Below are 13,628 nucleotides of genomic sequence, written 5' to 3' on the forward strand. Positions count from 1 at the left end.
TAGCCTATCAATTAGTTAGGATAATATTCATGACAAATGTAGCACTGACCCCCGTTCACCCATTCTGTTTGGTCTTATTTATGTCCCATCCCGAGCAAAAAGTGTACATGCAGGATATGATGTTACATCGTCCCTACCAATATTGAGACCAAACCTACGCCCTTAAATGACGGTGATAGATGTCCAATTTGCTTCAACTTTGGGGCCTGGCAGTGTAAGACCATGTTTCAGTGCCATTGACGGGGATACAGGTCCAATGCCCATGTGGCTCAGACCATGCTAGAAAACTGCACAGAAGGCCTGTCTACTGTCTACTGGTCTACTGTCAACTTGAAATAGGACTATACAGGATATAGAAACTGTAACTGACCCTAATTTACTGTTAAATTTGCTGTATCTGCTGCATTTTTTTCTTTATTTTTTTGCCCCAAGACAAGTACAGTAGACAAAAGACCGCCCTCAACCACACGTCACACCGTTACAATCCCACTGTTAGACGACCACTATTTCCAGTCAAGGACATGGCACACTAAAAATAACTCTCTATCTGTGGCTGTCTTTTTATGAAGGTGTCTGAATAAAGGCCTACATGAAGCAGAAATTATTTGATTGGACTGTTATTGCTATAATTTGTTTTATAAAATATTTTCTGTTCATTTATAATATCATAATTTGAATCTCCATCTAAGTTTCGCCCTGAGCAAGCTAGCACTTAATGGACCCAATCGCTCCCTCGGCAATTGAAACAATGCCCACTGCTCAACTATGCTACTCATGATGTTCTCCAGTGAGTTAGCTTAACTAAATACCTATTATGATAATGCACAAAGCTGCTGTGGCTTGCGAAAAAGCCATTTTCCTCAGTTTTCTAGCTTATGATCATCAAGCTTTTCTAGTGTAGTTCCCTCCTGTTGTCTTGTCTCTGGAGGGTGGCTTCAGATTTCTTTTGCAATTACCTTTTCAAAATAGTGCCCCTGTCATGAAGTTGGAATCTTAGCCTCCCCTTGTTTTAAAGATACAACGATACAATATATTTTTCTCCCTGGGACATTGCAGGCATAGCATATCAACATGACAATGACCTGAGTGAACATTACTGAATCCACCCAGTGCTTAAATGTTCTACTTTTGATAGGTGGCTTCTTTTGTTGACTATTTTTAGGACTCTTTTACTCTCTGTTTCTGTCAATCAGCCCCTCCCCCATCACTTCAATTTTGTGGGATGGGTCATAAGCTTTTTTTAATACAGTAGTCCCCCGGCACGGTGAAGGCTGAACCAGTCCCGCATTTTGTCGGAGCCGCTCAAGGACCAGCAGCGATGGATGACGTCTATAAAGCAGCAGTAAGTTCAAACAAGTCAAGGTTTGTTTATTTTGCCTGATAATGTTTCACACCAAGATCTGATCAAAAGCAATGCATGCATTAAATTCTAATAATCTGTTAGGGAAAATGCTATGCGAGACATGTATGTGTATACAGCTGAGGAGCCATTGTGACCGTTAGGCCTCTTCAATGTCAAGTCACACAATTGACTCATAGCACATAAGAAGTGCATGTGTTTCTGGATTAGAATTGAGTGAAATTCTGCAGTTATAAATAATCATACATATATAGAAGTTTGATTCTGGATCAGGGGTCTCAAACTCAATTTATCAGGGGGCAACTTGAGATTTTGAGCGTGATTATTGGCCAGATCAAAATTTCCACAACAAAAAGTATCAAATCTTTTTCAAAAGTACAAGTCATCCAATCTTCCAAATCACTGGCTAGTTCCGTCCGGTCTGCCACATCATTTTGTGTGGCCCGCCAAAGTAAATCATCTGCATCGACTTCATGCTTCTCACTAAAATAAAATTTCAATTAACATTGAAAAATGAGATGAAGAATGATAAAAAAAAAAAAAAAAAAAAAGAGGATATATATTGGTTTTTCTCCTTTTTTTAATTTTTAAAAATAAACATGAAAAATATAACAAGAAATAATATTTACAGTTATCTCCCATTTTTTTAAATAAAGAAAAAAAAAAAAAAAGGGAGGTTTACTGCCCCCCTCCTCATTTTTAAATGAACCCTTTATAAGTCATGTGTCTATTTTTTGTAAAACTTATTAAAAAAAAACAACTTAACTTGATGAATCATTATAATGATATTTTTAATGCATATTTTCATATACGTTTTCTATGAATAAGTTATAGATTAATAAAATGTTACCGTAATTTTCGGACTATAAACCACTACCTTCTTCCCTCATTTTGAATCCTGCGGCTCAGTCCGGGTTATTTGTTGATTTATTTGGGTTAATAGGTAACACTTGACAGCGCATCATAAGACTGCCATAAGACAGTCATAATTATGACATGACACTATCATAGGCATTAATGAATGCTTATGACAGATGTCATTAAGTGTCATCAGCAAATTATGTCACTAACTCCGTTCATGTCCGGCTCGGATCTTTTACATCCATTCAAAAGTGAGATCATTTGCCAATGACACTAAATGACATCTTTTATAAGCATTCATTAATGCTCATGGAAGTGTCATGTCATAAGTATGATGGTCTTATGACAGTCTTGTGGCGCCACTGTCAAATAAAATGTTACCAAATACCATAAAGAGCAATTAATGAAACAACTGGAATAGTAACTATATCATAAATAGTTATTAATGAAACAACTGGAATAGTAACTGAAGAAATAATTAGCACAGAACATGAATCTGTAACGATGCAATGCATGCTAGGAGGCATGTTGGACAACAACAGTGTTGAAAGCAGGTGGCAGCAGAGGTTGACTGTCTCTCCCAAGGGAGCAGTGATGGCCGAATGAAGCTTCTTGAAGCAATGGTGGTGGTTCATTTGGTCTTATGATGCCGCTGTCAAATAAAGTATTGCCGGTTAATATCTTTTGGTGTAAATATCCCATAATACAGTGAGGACAGCTGCGGCCTATACTCCGGTGCAGCTTATCTATGAACAAATGTTGTTCCCGTGTCAAATTTGGTGGGTGGCGGCTTATAGTCAGGTGCTCCTAATAGTCCGAAAATTACAGTAATTAAAACTAAATTAACACATTTAAAAATGAATAAAAACAGAAATACACTCTGGGTATGTACCCTAAAATACCTACTGTATGAATTTGATTGTTTTTGTTTAACTTTATGGTGTTTTACTCATCTAAATGGTCATGTTGCGATTGGTGACGATCATTCGCTGCCAGCCTCTCCCAGGCAAAATGGATTAGATGTCTAGCACTGTCAATGACAACCAGTGAGTTAAATGAATGCCATATAAAGATTGAAATTTAAAGAAACTATTAAATAAGCGGATTATGGACATTTTTTAAGTCCCTAAATGATTCTACTTTGGCTAACAAATTCACTTTGGCTAAAAGACTGAAAACTGACACTAGCCTATGCTAGCTTGTTCTTTATTCACGCTTTCAGTGGCGTTGACGATGACTCACGTCCAATCATTTGTCTTTTTTCATCCCTCTGTTGTTAATTTAGTTAATAGTTTGTCACTAGTTGATGTCCAAGATAGAAATAAATGGTCGGAAAATACTGTTCTGGGGGCTACAAATGGCCCCTGGGCCGCATGTTTATGACCCTGTTCAAGCTACCTAATTATACATAAGTGGAACTCCATTGAGTTTGTATTCTTGACAAAACTAGACATTAGAGTAGCACAACAGCGTATTTTTGGGGTTACCACATTAGGAACATTTCAATGTTCCTTCATATTGTGTACAATTATTTAAAAGGCAACCGGGTCAACCCCAGTATAACAATAGTAAAAGTCCAAACAGCCGGACATAAAAGGAACAGCTGATGGTGCTCACACCCCTGAGCATGCAGTCATACATACGCTTGGACATAACTTCATGACAGTTCAATAAGTACACGCTTTCCAACAACCAGAATAGTAGGTGAAGACAGTTACATGATACAGTACATCATTCATAACGCTTTGTCAAGAACAGACAAGCATGTACATTTGATGCCTATCCTGTCCTTTCTCTAGGTTGAGAACTTGACAGAAGAGCAAAAAAATGGTAAGCAAACTCATGCCTCATTTAGACTTGTAACAGAAAGAGACAAAAAATGAATGATTGCTTTGTAAATTGAAAATCTGTCGTACGTTACCCACAGAGTTCAAGGCTGCCTTTGACATCTTCATCCAAGATGCAGAGGATGGCTGCATCAGCACAAAGGAATTGGGGAAGGTGATGAGAATGCTGGGGCAAAATCCCACACCTGAAGAACTGCAGGAGATGATTGACGAGGTGGATGAAGATGGTATGTCAGCGCTAGAAGGCGTAAACAGCAGGGGTGAAAGTGGGCCAGAACGGTCAGGAATGCAGTTCCGGTATAAGATTCAGGGCCGGAATGCTGTTCCGGTACACGGGGCTTTGATTCCAAAAATATGACAGCAACTGTCAAAATGCATGTAAAAAAAAAAAAAAAAAATACTAACCTGCCACACATGCATTTCGGCTCAAAGAAGAAAACAATCTACCAAAATCAGATTTACATACACAAGTGTTAACAACAAGCATAATAAAGTGCTTGTGTAGTGTAATCCATTTCCACCAATATTTATCATTGATTTTATTCCACGGACGGCATGGAGGTTTCCCTAGCTGCTGCAGTTACCTGAGTCTGACGATGATGAGTCACGTCAGTGTGCAAATGCACGCAGCAAAGCAAAACGCCTGGACTCATTTATCTGTTCAATTGGCTGACATACTTACATGTGATCAGCAGAGATGGTTAGCTCTGATAGGTCCAAATGTGCATGTTTTCTGGAACAGAAAAAAAAGCTTGTTGAATTGATGCAACAAAAAAGGGCAATGCAACAAAATATGGATAAAATCTTTAAGCGCAATGAAAGAGTTGAGGAGGCTTATTTATCATATTAGGTTTATTTGCTCTGATGGGGAGGTTCAGAACATCTTAGCTGTCAATGTGCACTTTGGACTTCTATTTGTTCATTTATGTTTGGCTACCTTTTCATTTCCTTATGATTTAAAAAAGTCAATGATTGCGCGATCTTCAAAATATATTCCATTTCACTCTGCATAAGATACAGTATAAGTGTATATATGTCATTTGTACGTATTTTTCTGAATGTATGTTACTGATATATTTATTATTTAAAAAAAAAAAAAAAAGGAAATGTTTGGATTAACTTCAGTTTTTATATATATATATCGTATCCTTAAGTAGTTAAAATTCAGATTTGGCATTTAGTATGTGTGGTAATGAGGGAAAATAAAAATTAGGAGATGGAGGTTGGGGTTATTGCTGTTTTTTTTAACTTTTATTCTGCAAATAATTAAAAAAAATAAAATTTTGAATGAAAAATAAATAAAATTTCTGGCTCCGTGGCGACCTTCACGTCGAGGAGTTGCGGCATGAAATTCTAGCCACTTTCACCCCTGGTAAACAGTAAACTGTAGACCAGGCATGTCAAACTCATCGTTGTGGAATCGATAACACTGTCTAATAATCCCCCAAACCCCCATTTTCTGTTCCATGACTAAAAAAAGAAAAAGAAATCTGATTCTATGCAAATTTTGAAATCTGCTGTCAGTTCTTTACTGTATGCTTCAATTTTTATGCAAACAGAGTTTTTTATATTCTCATATTAGTGGTGTTTTATATAGATTCTTCATTTATTTTCACCCAAATACTAGTTTAACTGTTTAGTCCTTTCAGTACTCATTCCATAGTTAAACTACATACGTTCTTCTGACTTTGTTCCTCCTGTTGGTCTCCTGAGTCTGCAGTTGTCTAAAACAATGCATAGCAGGTATTATTTTGCCATCTATTTAACCACTTTGTTAAATCACTTTGCAATCATTTTGCATTACAAAAAATATATACAGTGGGGCGAATAAGTATTTAGTCAACCACTAATTGTGCAAGTTCTCTCACTTGAAAATATTACCGAGGCCTGTAATTGTCAACATGGGTAAACGTCAACCATGAGAGACAGAATGTGGGAAAAAAAAACAGAAAACCACATTGTTTGACTTTTAAAGAATTTATCTGCAAATCATGGTGGAAAATAAGTATTTGGTCTATACCAAAAGTTCATCTCAATACTTTGTTATGTACCTTTTGTTGGCAATAACGGAGGCCAAATGTTTTCTGTAACTCGTCACAAGCTTTTCGCACACTGTTGCTGGTATTTTGTCCCATTCCTCCATGCAGATCTCCTCTAAAGCAGTGATGATTTGGGGCTGTTGTTGGGCAACGCGGACTTTCAACTCCCTCCTCACCCCGTGGCGTCAAAATGATAACAAGAACGGAGAGCAAAAGTCCCAGAACCACACGGGGGGACCTAGTGAATGACCTACAGAGAGCTGGGACCACAGTAACAAAGGCTACTATCAGTAACCCAATGCGACGCCAGGGCCTCAAATCCTGCACTGCCAGACGTGTCCCCCTGCTGAAGAATGTACACTTCCAGGCCCATCTGCGGTTCGCTAGAGAGCATTTGGATGATCCAGAAGAGGACTAGGAGAATGTGTTATGGTCAGATGAAACCAAAGTAGAACTTTTTGGTAGAAACACAGGTTCTCTTGTTTGGAGGGAAAAAAATACTAAATTGCACCATACCCACTGTGAAGCATGGGGGTGGAAACATCATGGTTTGGGGCTGTTTTTCTCAAAGGGACCAGGACGACTGATCTGTGTAAAGGAAAGAATGAATGAGGCCATGTATCGAGAGATTTTGAGTGAAAATCTCCTTCCATCAGCAAGGGCATTGAAGATGAGACGTGGCTGGGTCTGTCAGCATGACAATGATCCCAAACACACAGCCCCAAAATATCACTGCTCCAGAGGAGATCTGCATGGAGGAATGGGCCAAAATACCAGCAACAGTGTGTGAAAAGCTTGTGAAGAGTTACAGAAAACGTTTGGCCTCTGTTATTGCCAACAAAGGGTACATAACAAAGAATTGAGATGAACTTTTGGTATTGACCAAATACTTATTTTCCACAATAATTTGCAAATAAATTATTTACAAATCAAACAATGTGATTTTCTGAGTTTTTTTCCACATTCTGTCTCTCATGGTTGAGGTTTACCCATGTTGACCATTACAGGCCTCTCTAATATTTTCAAGTGGAAGAACTTGCAGTGGTTGACTAAATACTTATTTGCCCCACTGTATAATAAAAATCTTGATTTGCAGAAAATTTAGAAAGATTAGATTTGGATTCAGTAGTCCAAAATTATGTAATAAGCGTTTGCATCAATACAACATATTTTTTGTTGTTCAGTGTTATCAAATGAGTTGTTGACTGTTTTGATAACTGATTAATCTTTTATAGGTATTATTGAAGTAAAAATTTATATTATTAATAATAATAATACTGTACTGTTTTTGGGGCCTCTTAAGAGCATTTATTTTATTAAGAAGTTTTTCTTTTTGTTTTTTTTAATACATTTATTTCCCCCTTCTTTTTAACTGATTGGCTGATATAGACTATGATAGACACCAAATCCATTTTAACTGGGAAGGCTGGCAATGAATGCTTCCCAGTTGAAATTGATTGGACGTCTATTAGTGACAAACACAATTAAATTCAAGTCCAAAGTATGAAAATCGCTACATGATTGGATGCTTATTGTTTTCAATGGCACTGAAAGAATTTATAGTATAAATATTGACAGATATAAAGACAATGTAAATGTTCCTTGAAAAAAAAAATCCACTTTGTTTTTTAATTAAAAAAAGGGAGAAAACATTATACATTCTCTTTTAGACATATATTTTTAAAATACATTTTTTTTTTTTTTTTTGTGTGTGCATTTTTTCAATTAAAAAAAAAAGAGGAGAAATAGCCAATATTCTCGTCCATTCAATGACTGTGAGTTGTAAATAGAAAAAGGTTTATTTAAAATGTTTTATTTTTACTATGGCGAGGACACACAAAAATGTTTTTGAGTTTGGTCTGTTCTAGAGATGCTAAATGTATTGTTTTTTTTTTTAAAACTGGTGGACGGGCATAGTAATTTAAAAAACAATTATGCTAAAAATGATAGTTGAAAAGCAGTTTGGTTTTTGCTTAATTCATTCAGTGCCAGTGACGATAGACATCCAATTATGTGGCGTCCAGTCATCTTTCTACTGTGAAATTAAATGAGTTCACATCTAGTAGATCTGTTTTATTGATTTCTTTTTCTGTTGACAGGCAGCGGCACAGTTGACTTTGACGAGTTCTTGGTTATGATGGTTCGCTGTATGAAGGAGGAGAGCAAAGGAAAATCAGAAGAGGAGCTGGCTGAACTTTTCCGCATGTTTGACAAGTATGCTTTTAATTGTAAAGCTGACTCAACACTATAACCCTTGATTAAACATTTTGTCTTTTTATGTTTTCCTGAGGAATGGGGATGGCTACATAGATCTAGAGGAGCTCAAATCAATGCTAGAGTCCACCGGAGAATCCATCACTGAAGATGACATCGAGGAGCTGATGAAAGATGGAGATAAAAACAATGACGGCAGAATTGATTACGATGGTACAGTATTCATTTTTATAGTAGGGATGCTTTGCAAAGCACCACATATAATATTCTTCATTTTGTCCTGTCCACTCTAACATTTACGGCAAGGGCGTAGGTTTGCATAGGGACGGTAGGGACAAAACACTACCAACTTTTCAGAATGCTGAAATTGTCCCCACCAACTTTTAAGCAACTATGACTTCAGTTACAGTATATACTGTAGGTACTTTAGATTGTCTTGCCATATGTTTTAAATGTTGTAATTGACCCCACCATTATTAAGTGAATTATTTTCATTATTTTTAGATTTACATGTACCGCTTTTCACTTGCTGAATGTGCCGGTCCATTTTTACCCTCCTAAACACACAATTGATTGGCTGATGACTTGATCACTCACCCCCACTCACACACACACAAACATTAGATATTAGTGATATCAGAAGGCTTTTTTCAGCTGTACAAATTGCAAAAAGACGTCAATTCTGTAGAAGTAGGGAACATACCACTAATTTTGCTACTGAAAGTCCCACCTGCTTCAGAGTTAGCATAACATTAAACTGTGTGAACTTGGTAAGCTGCAAAACTCGAGTAGGTAGCTGCATAGAGAGAAGTGTCCTCCTTTATGTGTTTTCTACTGTCAACATGATTAAATTCTGAGTAATGCAGTGAACCTAGTTTTACCCCCTTTTCCCCAATTTTACGTTTGATTATAATTATGTGGTCTTAAAGCAGCCTGCAGGACTTTCATTTTTTTTAGTTCGGCTGTGCTTGTGGACAAAACTAGTAGTTTTACCTGAAGGACCGCTCCATTTTTATTTCATTTTTTGTTATTCCCTGACAAAGAACTTTTTTCAATTATATTCAGACAATGTTGAGTGGTCTTAAGACAATTTTTTTTTTTTTTTTTGCATTCCTCGGTATTTAAGAGATGATTAACAAGCTTGTATTTATTGTATATGTAAATATAATTTACTATGTTCAAATAATGCAAATTGAATTTGCTCATAAAATCCGGACATTTTTTATGGAAGCTTTCAAAATGTTTTAGTATTTTTTTTTAAAACAAAGGTTTGAATTAAACGGTGTTAGCTGAACCAATACACATAAAAGTATAATCAATAAAGATTTATTTTGCATTGATCATTAAGATGTCCTGTTCCCAGGAAAAAGTGTACATGCAGGTTATGCCATATCGTCCCTACCAATGTAAAGACCAAACCTACGTCCTTGGTACGCGGTTATGGCAAAAAATGCGTACTCAAGTAAGAGTAGCATTATTTCGAAAAAGTACTGTATAAATCAAGTCCAAGTAAAAGTAGTATTCCCCAAAAATTTACTCAACTACAAATAAAAGTGTATTTGGATAGAGAAAAGCATAAAATTACGTGAATATTCTACAGCCTCTAATTAATAAACAATGAACACTTACAAAAATACATTTTAAACACTTTACGCAGCAGCAAATTCAAATTTGTCGTAATTTCAAGTTGTTTTGGCAGCGCAGAAGACACCGCTTTATGTAGCTGTTCTTTCGTGCGCGTGGGAACGAAAAATGATTTGCATATGAAGCCACGCCTGTTCATAATTTCAGAGTCAACATTGGAGACAGTTGCCGCTGCCATTTTCCAGATGCATTTTAATCCTTAAGGTCCTTAGCCTTTTTTGGCTGTTTTTTGGCCATTTTTTTTTTTTTTTTTTTAAATATACGTTTTATTTTCTCGATATACCACGTAAAAAATATCTAACATGGCTATCCTGCTTGGTATATTTTTTTTCTAGCACAACATCATATACGTATATGAACTATTATTATTACACTATAACTTATCACATCACCATATTAGGCCAAAAAATACACCAAAATCATCAAATTCCAACTGTAAAAAATATACGAAAATAAATACATCAGCAATCATGTCCCAAGAGGATGAGCGCCCTCTAGTGTGCACTTGTAAACATATTTTCTACCGTCAAAACGATCACATATTTTATTTTCCCGGTTTTCTGTGGTCTATCGGTGCTTAGTAAAAACTGAAAGTTTGAAATCCGCACTTTTGAGTAATGGGTAATGTTCTATGTGAAATTGTTTATCTTTTTAACGCGCTTTCAAAATGCCTTGGGATTGATAACATCGCTGTGATCATTGGACTCCCAATTTACTCGAGATTTGCAAGCTTGTGTGTCGACTGTATCATGGAGTCATATGATCAATGTTGCTACGTCTTGTTGGTGATACTGGCAAAGCTACTGTGGACATCTATGGCACTCACACAAAAAAACAAATTAATTAAATTCAATGTTCAATAAACAGGAAAAAAGTAACAACTCTACAGTAGCCCAAAGTAGCGGAGTAAGGGTAGTGTTCATCTTCTTCTATCCAAGTAAGAGTATCAAGTATAGCATGGTAAAATTACCCTTAGAAGTACATATTTTTTCAGAAAAGGTACCAAAGGAAATGTAATGGAGTAAATGTAATGTGTTACTACGCACCTCTGGGAAGGACTGGTTGAATGAATGAATGCTCATGTTTCAGTGCCATTGACGCATAACTGTCAACCCGAGGCCGTTGGCAAGCTTACGAATAGTGACGTACAGTGGGGCAAATAAGTATTTAGTCAACCACCAATTGTGCAAGTTCTCCTACTTGAAAAGATTAGAGAGGCCTGTAATTGTCAACATGGGTAAACCTCAACCACGAGAGACAGAATGTGTGTGTGTGTGTGGGGGGGGGGGGGGGGGGGGGGGACAGAAAATCACATTGTTTTATTTTTTAAAGAATTTATTTGCAAATCATGGTGGAAAATAAGTATTTGGTCAATACCAAAAGTTCTTCTCAATACTTTGTTATGTACCCTTTGCTGGCAATAACGGAGTCCAAACGTTTTTTGTAACTCTTCACAAGCTTTTCACACACTGTTGCTGGTATTTTGGCCCATTCCTCCATGCAGATCTCCTCTAGAGCAGTGATGTTTTAGGGCTGTCGTTGGGCAACACCGACTTTCAACTCCCTCCACAGATTTTCTATGGGGTTGCGATCTGGAGACTGGCTAGGCCACTCCAGGACCTTGAAATGCCTCTTACAAAGCCACTCCTTTGTTGCCCTGGCTCTGTGTTAAGGATCATTGTCATGCTGAAAGACCCAGCCACGTCTCATCTTCAATGCCCTTGCTGATGGAAGGAGATTTTCAGTCAAAATCTCTCGATACATGGCCCCATTCATTATTTCCTTTACACAGATCAGTTGTCCTGGTCCCTTTGCAGGAAAACAGCCGCAAAGAATGATGTTTCCACCCCCATGCTTCACAGTGGGTATGGTGCAATTCAGTATTCTTTTCCCTCCAAACACGAGTACCTGTGTTTCTACCAAAAAGTTCTATTTTGGTTTCATCTGACCATAACACATTCTCTCAGTCCTCTTCTGGATCATCCAAGTGCTCTCAAGCGAACCGCAGACGGGCCTGGACGTTTACTTTCTTCAGCAGGGGGACACGTCTGGCAGTGCAGGATTTGAGTCCCTGGTGGCGCATTGTGTTACTGATAGTAGCCTTTGTTACTGTGGTCCCAGCTCTCTGTAGGTCATTCACTAGGTCTCCCCGTGTGGTTCTGGGAATTTTGGTCACCGTTCTTGTTATCATTTTGACACCACGGGGTGAGGAGGGAGTTTAAAGTCCGTGTTGCCCAACGACAGCCCCGAAACATCACTGAGATCTGCATTGAGGAATGGGCCAAAATACCAGCAAGTGTGTGAAAATCTTATGAAGAGTTACAGAAAATGTATAGCCTCCGTTATTGCCCACAAAGGGTACATAACACAGTATTGAGGTGAACTTTTAGTATTGACCAAATACTTATTTTCCACCATGATTTGCAAATAAATTCTTTAAAAATCAAACAATGTGATTTTCTGGGGGGGGGTTCACATTGTGTCTCTCATGGTTGAGGTTTACCCATGTTGACAATTACAGGCCTCTCTAAGATTTTCAAGTGGGAGAACTTGCACCATTAGTGGTTGACTAAATACTTATTTGCCCCACTGTATGCCCTTACAAATTGGTGACTAATCTTACAACGTTGTATATCGCGTGCAATATGAAACAAAAATTACAAATTACTTTTCCCAAAAAGCAATTGAGTTAGTAACTCAGTTACCTGAATGTAAGAGTAATTAGTTACTTGGCAAAGTAACTGGTGTTAGCTTTCATGTTTTTTTTTTTTTTTTTCATTTAAAAAAAACAAAAACAAAACAAAAAAAAAAACATTAACCTTTGCTATGTTTGGAAGTCATTTAATGTTTCATTATAAATTTTTGTTTTTGTTTTGTTCATTTCGTTCAATTTTGTTGCAGTTTTATTGCGTTACAACTTTTAAATACAGTATATATAGGAAAGTCAATTTCATGCAATGACACTTTTTGGCCACCATGGGGGGCCTGGCCCCCCTTAAAATCCGCTTCTGGGCCCTGTGTGTAACTGGCGGCGGCCATCTTGGGTAGAGTGACCAGCGTTTAGAAACTAGTTCTCAAAAAGTACATATTGCACAGCACCGGCGCGTTATGTATTCCTTGTCATTTTAATGCTGTATTGGTGCAACACTAAAGGAACTAACCGTTTCAACACACCAGACCTTCAGGTAAATTATTCCACAAATGAGAAGCATAATAACTGAATGCCACCTCGCCCTGCTTTGTTGTTGACTAGGCGAAAAAAAGTTGGCCGCCCTTCTTTGCAGAGTTAACAACTATCTAAAGGAAACCATAACTACGATCCGGCCCACAACAAATATGAGTTTGACACCCGTCTTGTATTACCAGTGTGAATTAACCTATTGTTTCATGTGTTCTCTTCAACAGAATTCCTGGAATTCATGAAAGGTGTTGAATAAAGGATTCCAATGAAGGCCACACAATGCATGTTACTTTTCTTTCGCCAGATGGATCAAGTCCTTCAGACAGGCTTATTCACTGTGTTCACTGTGTGCTTGAAGCAACATGCATCTTCAGCATGCTTTCAAAGTTTTCTGCTATTAACTTAAGTGCCAAGGTTGTTTTACAAAACCGGATTTTAAATAAAAACATTTTCAGAACTACACCTGAAGTGCACATTTATGT

General features: G+C 37.3%; 1 protein-coding gene across 1 annotated transcript; it reads left to right on the forward strand.

The window, feature by feature from the left end:
* Positions 1 to 1,237: 1,237 nt before the first annotated feature.
* LOC130911969 (troponin C, slow skeletal and cardiac muscles-like) lies at positions 1,238 to 13,595 on the forward strand. Its single transcript, XM_057829671.1, has 6 exons — positions 1,238 to 1,342; positions 4,021 to 4,051; positions 4,149 to 4,295; positions 8,207 to 8,321; positions 8,398 to 8,534; positions 13,371 to 13,595. The coding sequence occupies exons 1-6, from the start codon at positions 1,319 to 1,321 to the stop codon at positions 13,400 to 13,402; spliced, it is 486 nt and encodes a 161-aa protein (XP_057685654.1). The 5' UTR covers positions 1,238 to 1,318; the 3' UTR covers positions 13,403 to 13,595.
* The last annotated feature ends 33 nt before the right edge of the window (positions 13,596 to 13,628 follow it).

The sequence above is a fragment of the Corythoichthys intestinalis genome, chromosome 2 (assembly GCF_030265065.1).
Source record: "Corythoichthys intestinalis isolate RoL2023-P3 chromosome 2, ASM3026506v1, whole genome shotgun sequence".
NCBI classification, from domain to species: Eukaryota; Metazoa; Chordata; class Actinopteri; order Syngnathiformes; family Syngnathidae; genus Corythoichthys; species Corythoichthys intestinalis.

Bases quoted from the DNA above. Each gene is read 5' to 3' on its own strand.
- LOC130911969 (XM_057829671.1), top strand. From the start codon at position 1,319: ATGGATGACGTCTATAAAGCAGCA. The intron at 1,343-4,020 runs GTAAGTTCAAAC...TCCTTTCTCTAG, and splicing joins ATGACGTCTATAAAGCAGCA to GTTGAGAACTTGACAGAAGA. The intron at 4,052-4,148 runs GTAAGCAAACTC...CGTTACCCACAG, and splicing joins GACAGAAGAGCAAAAAAATG to AGTTCAAGGCTGCCTTTGAC.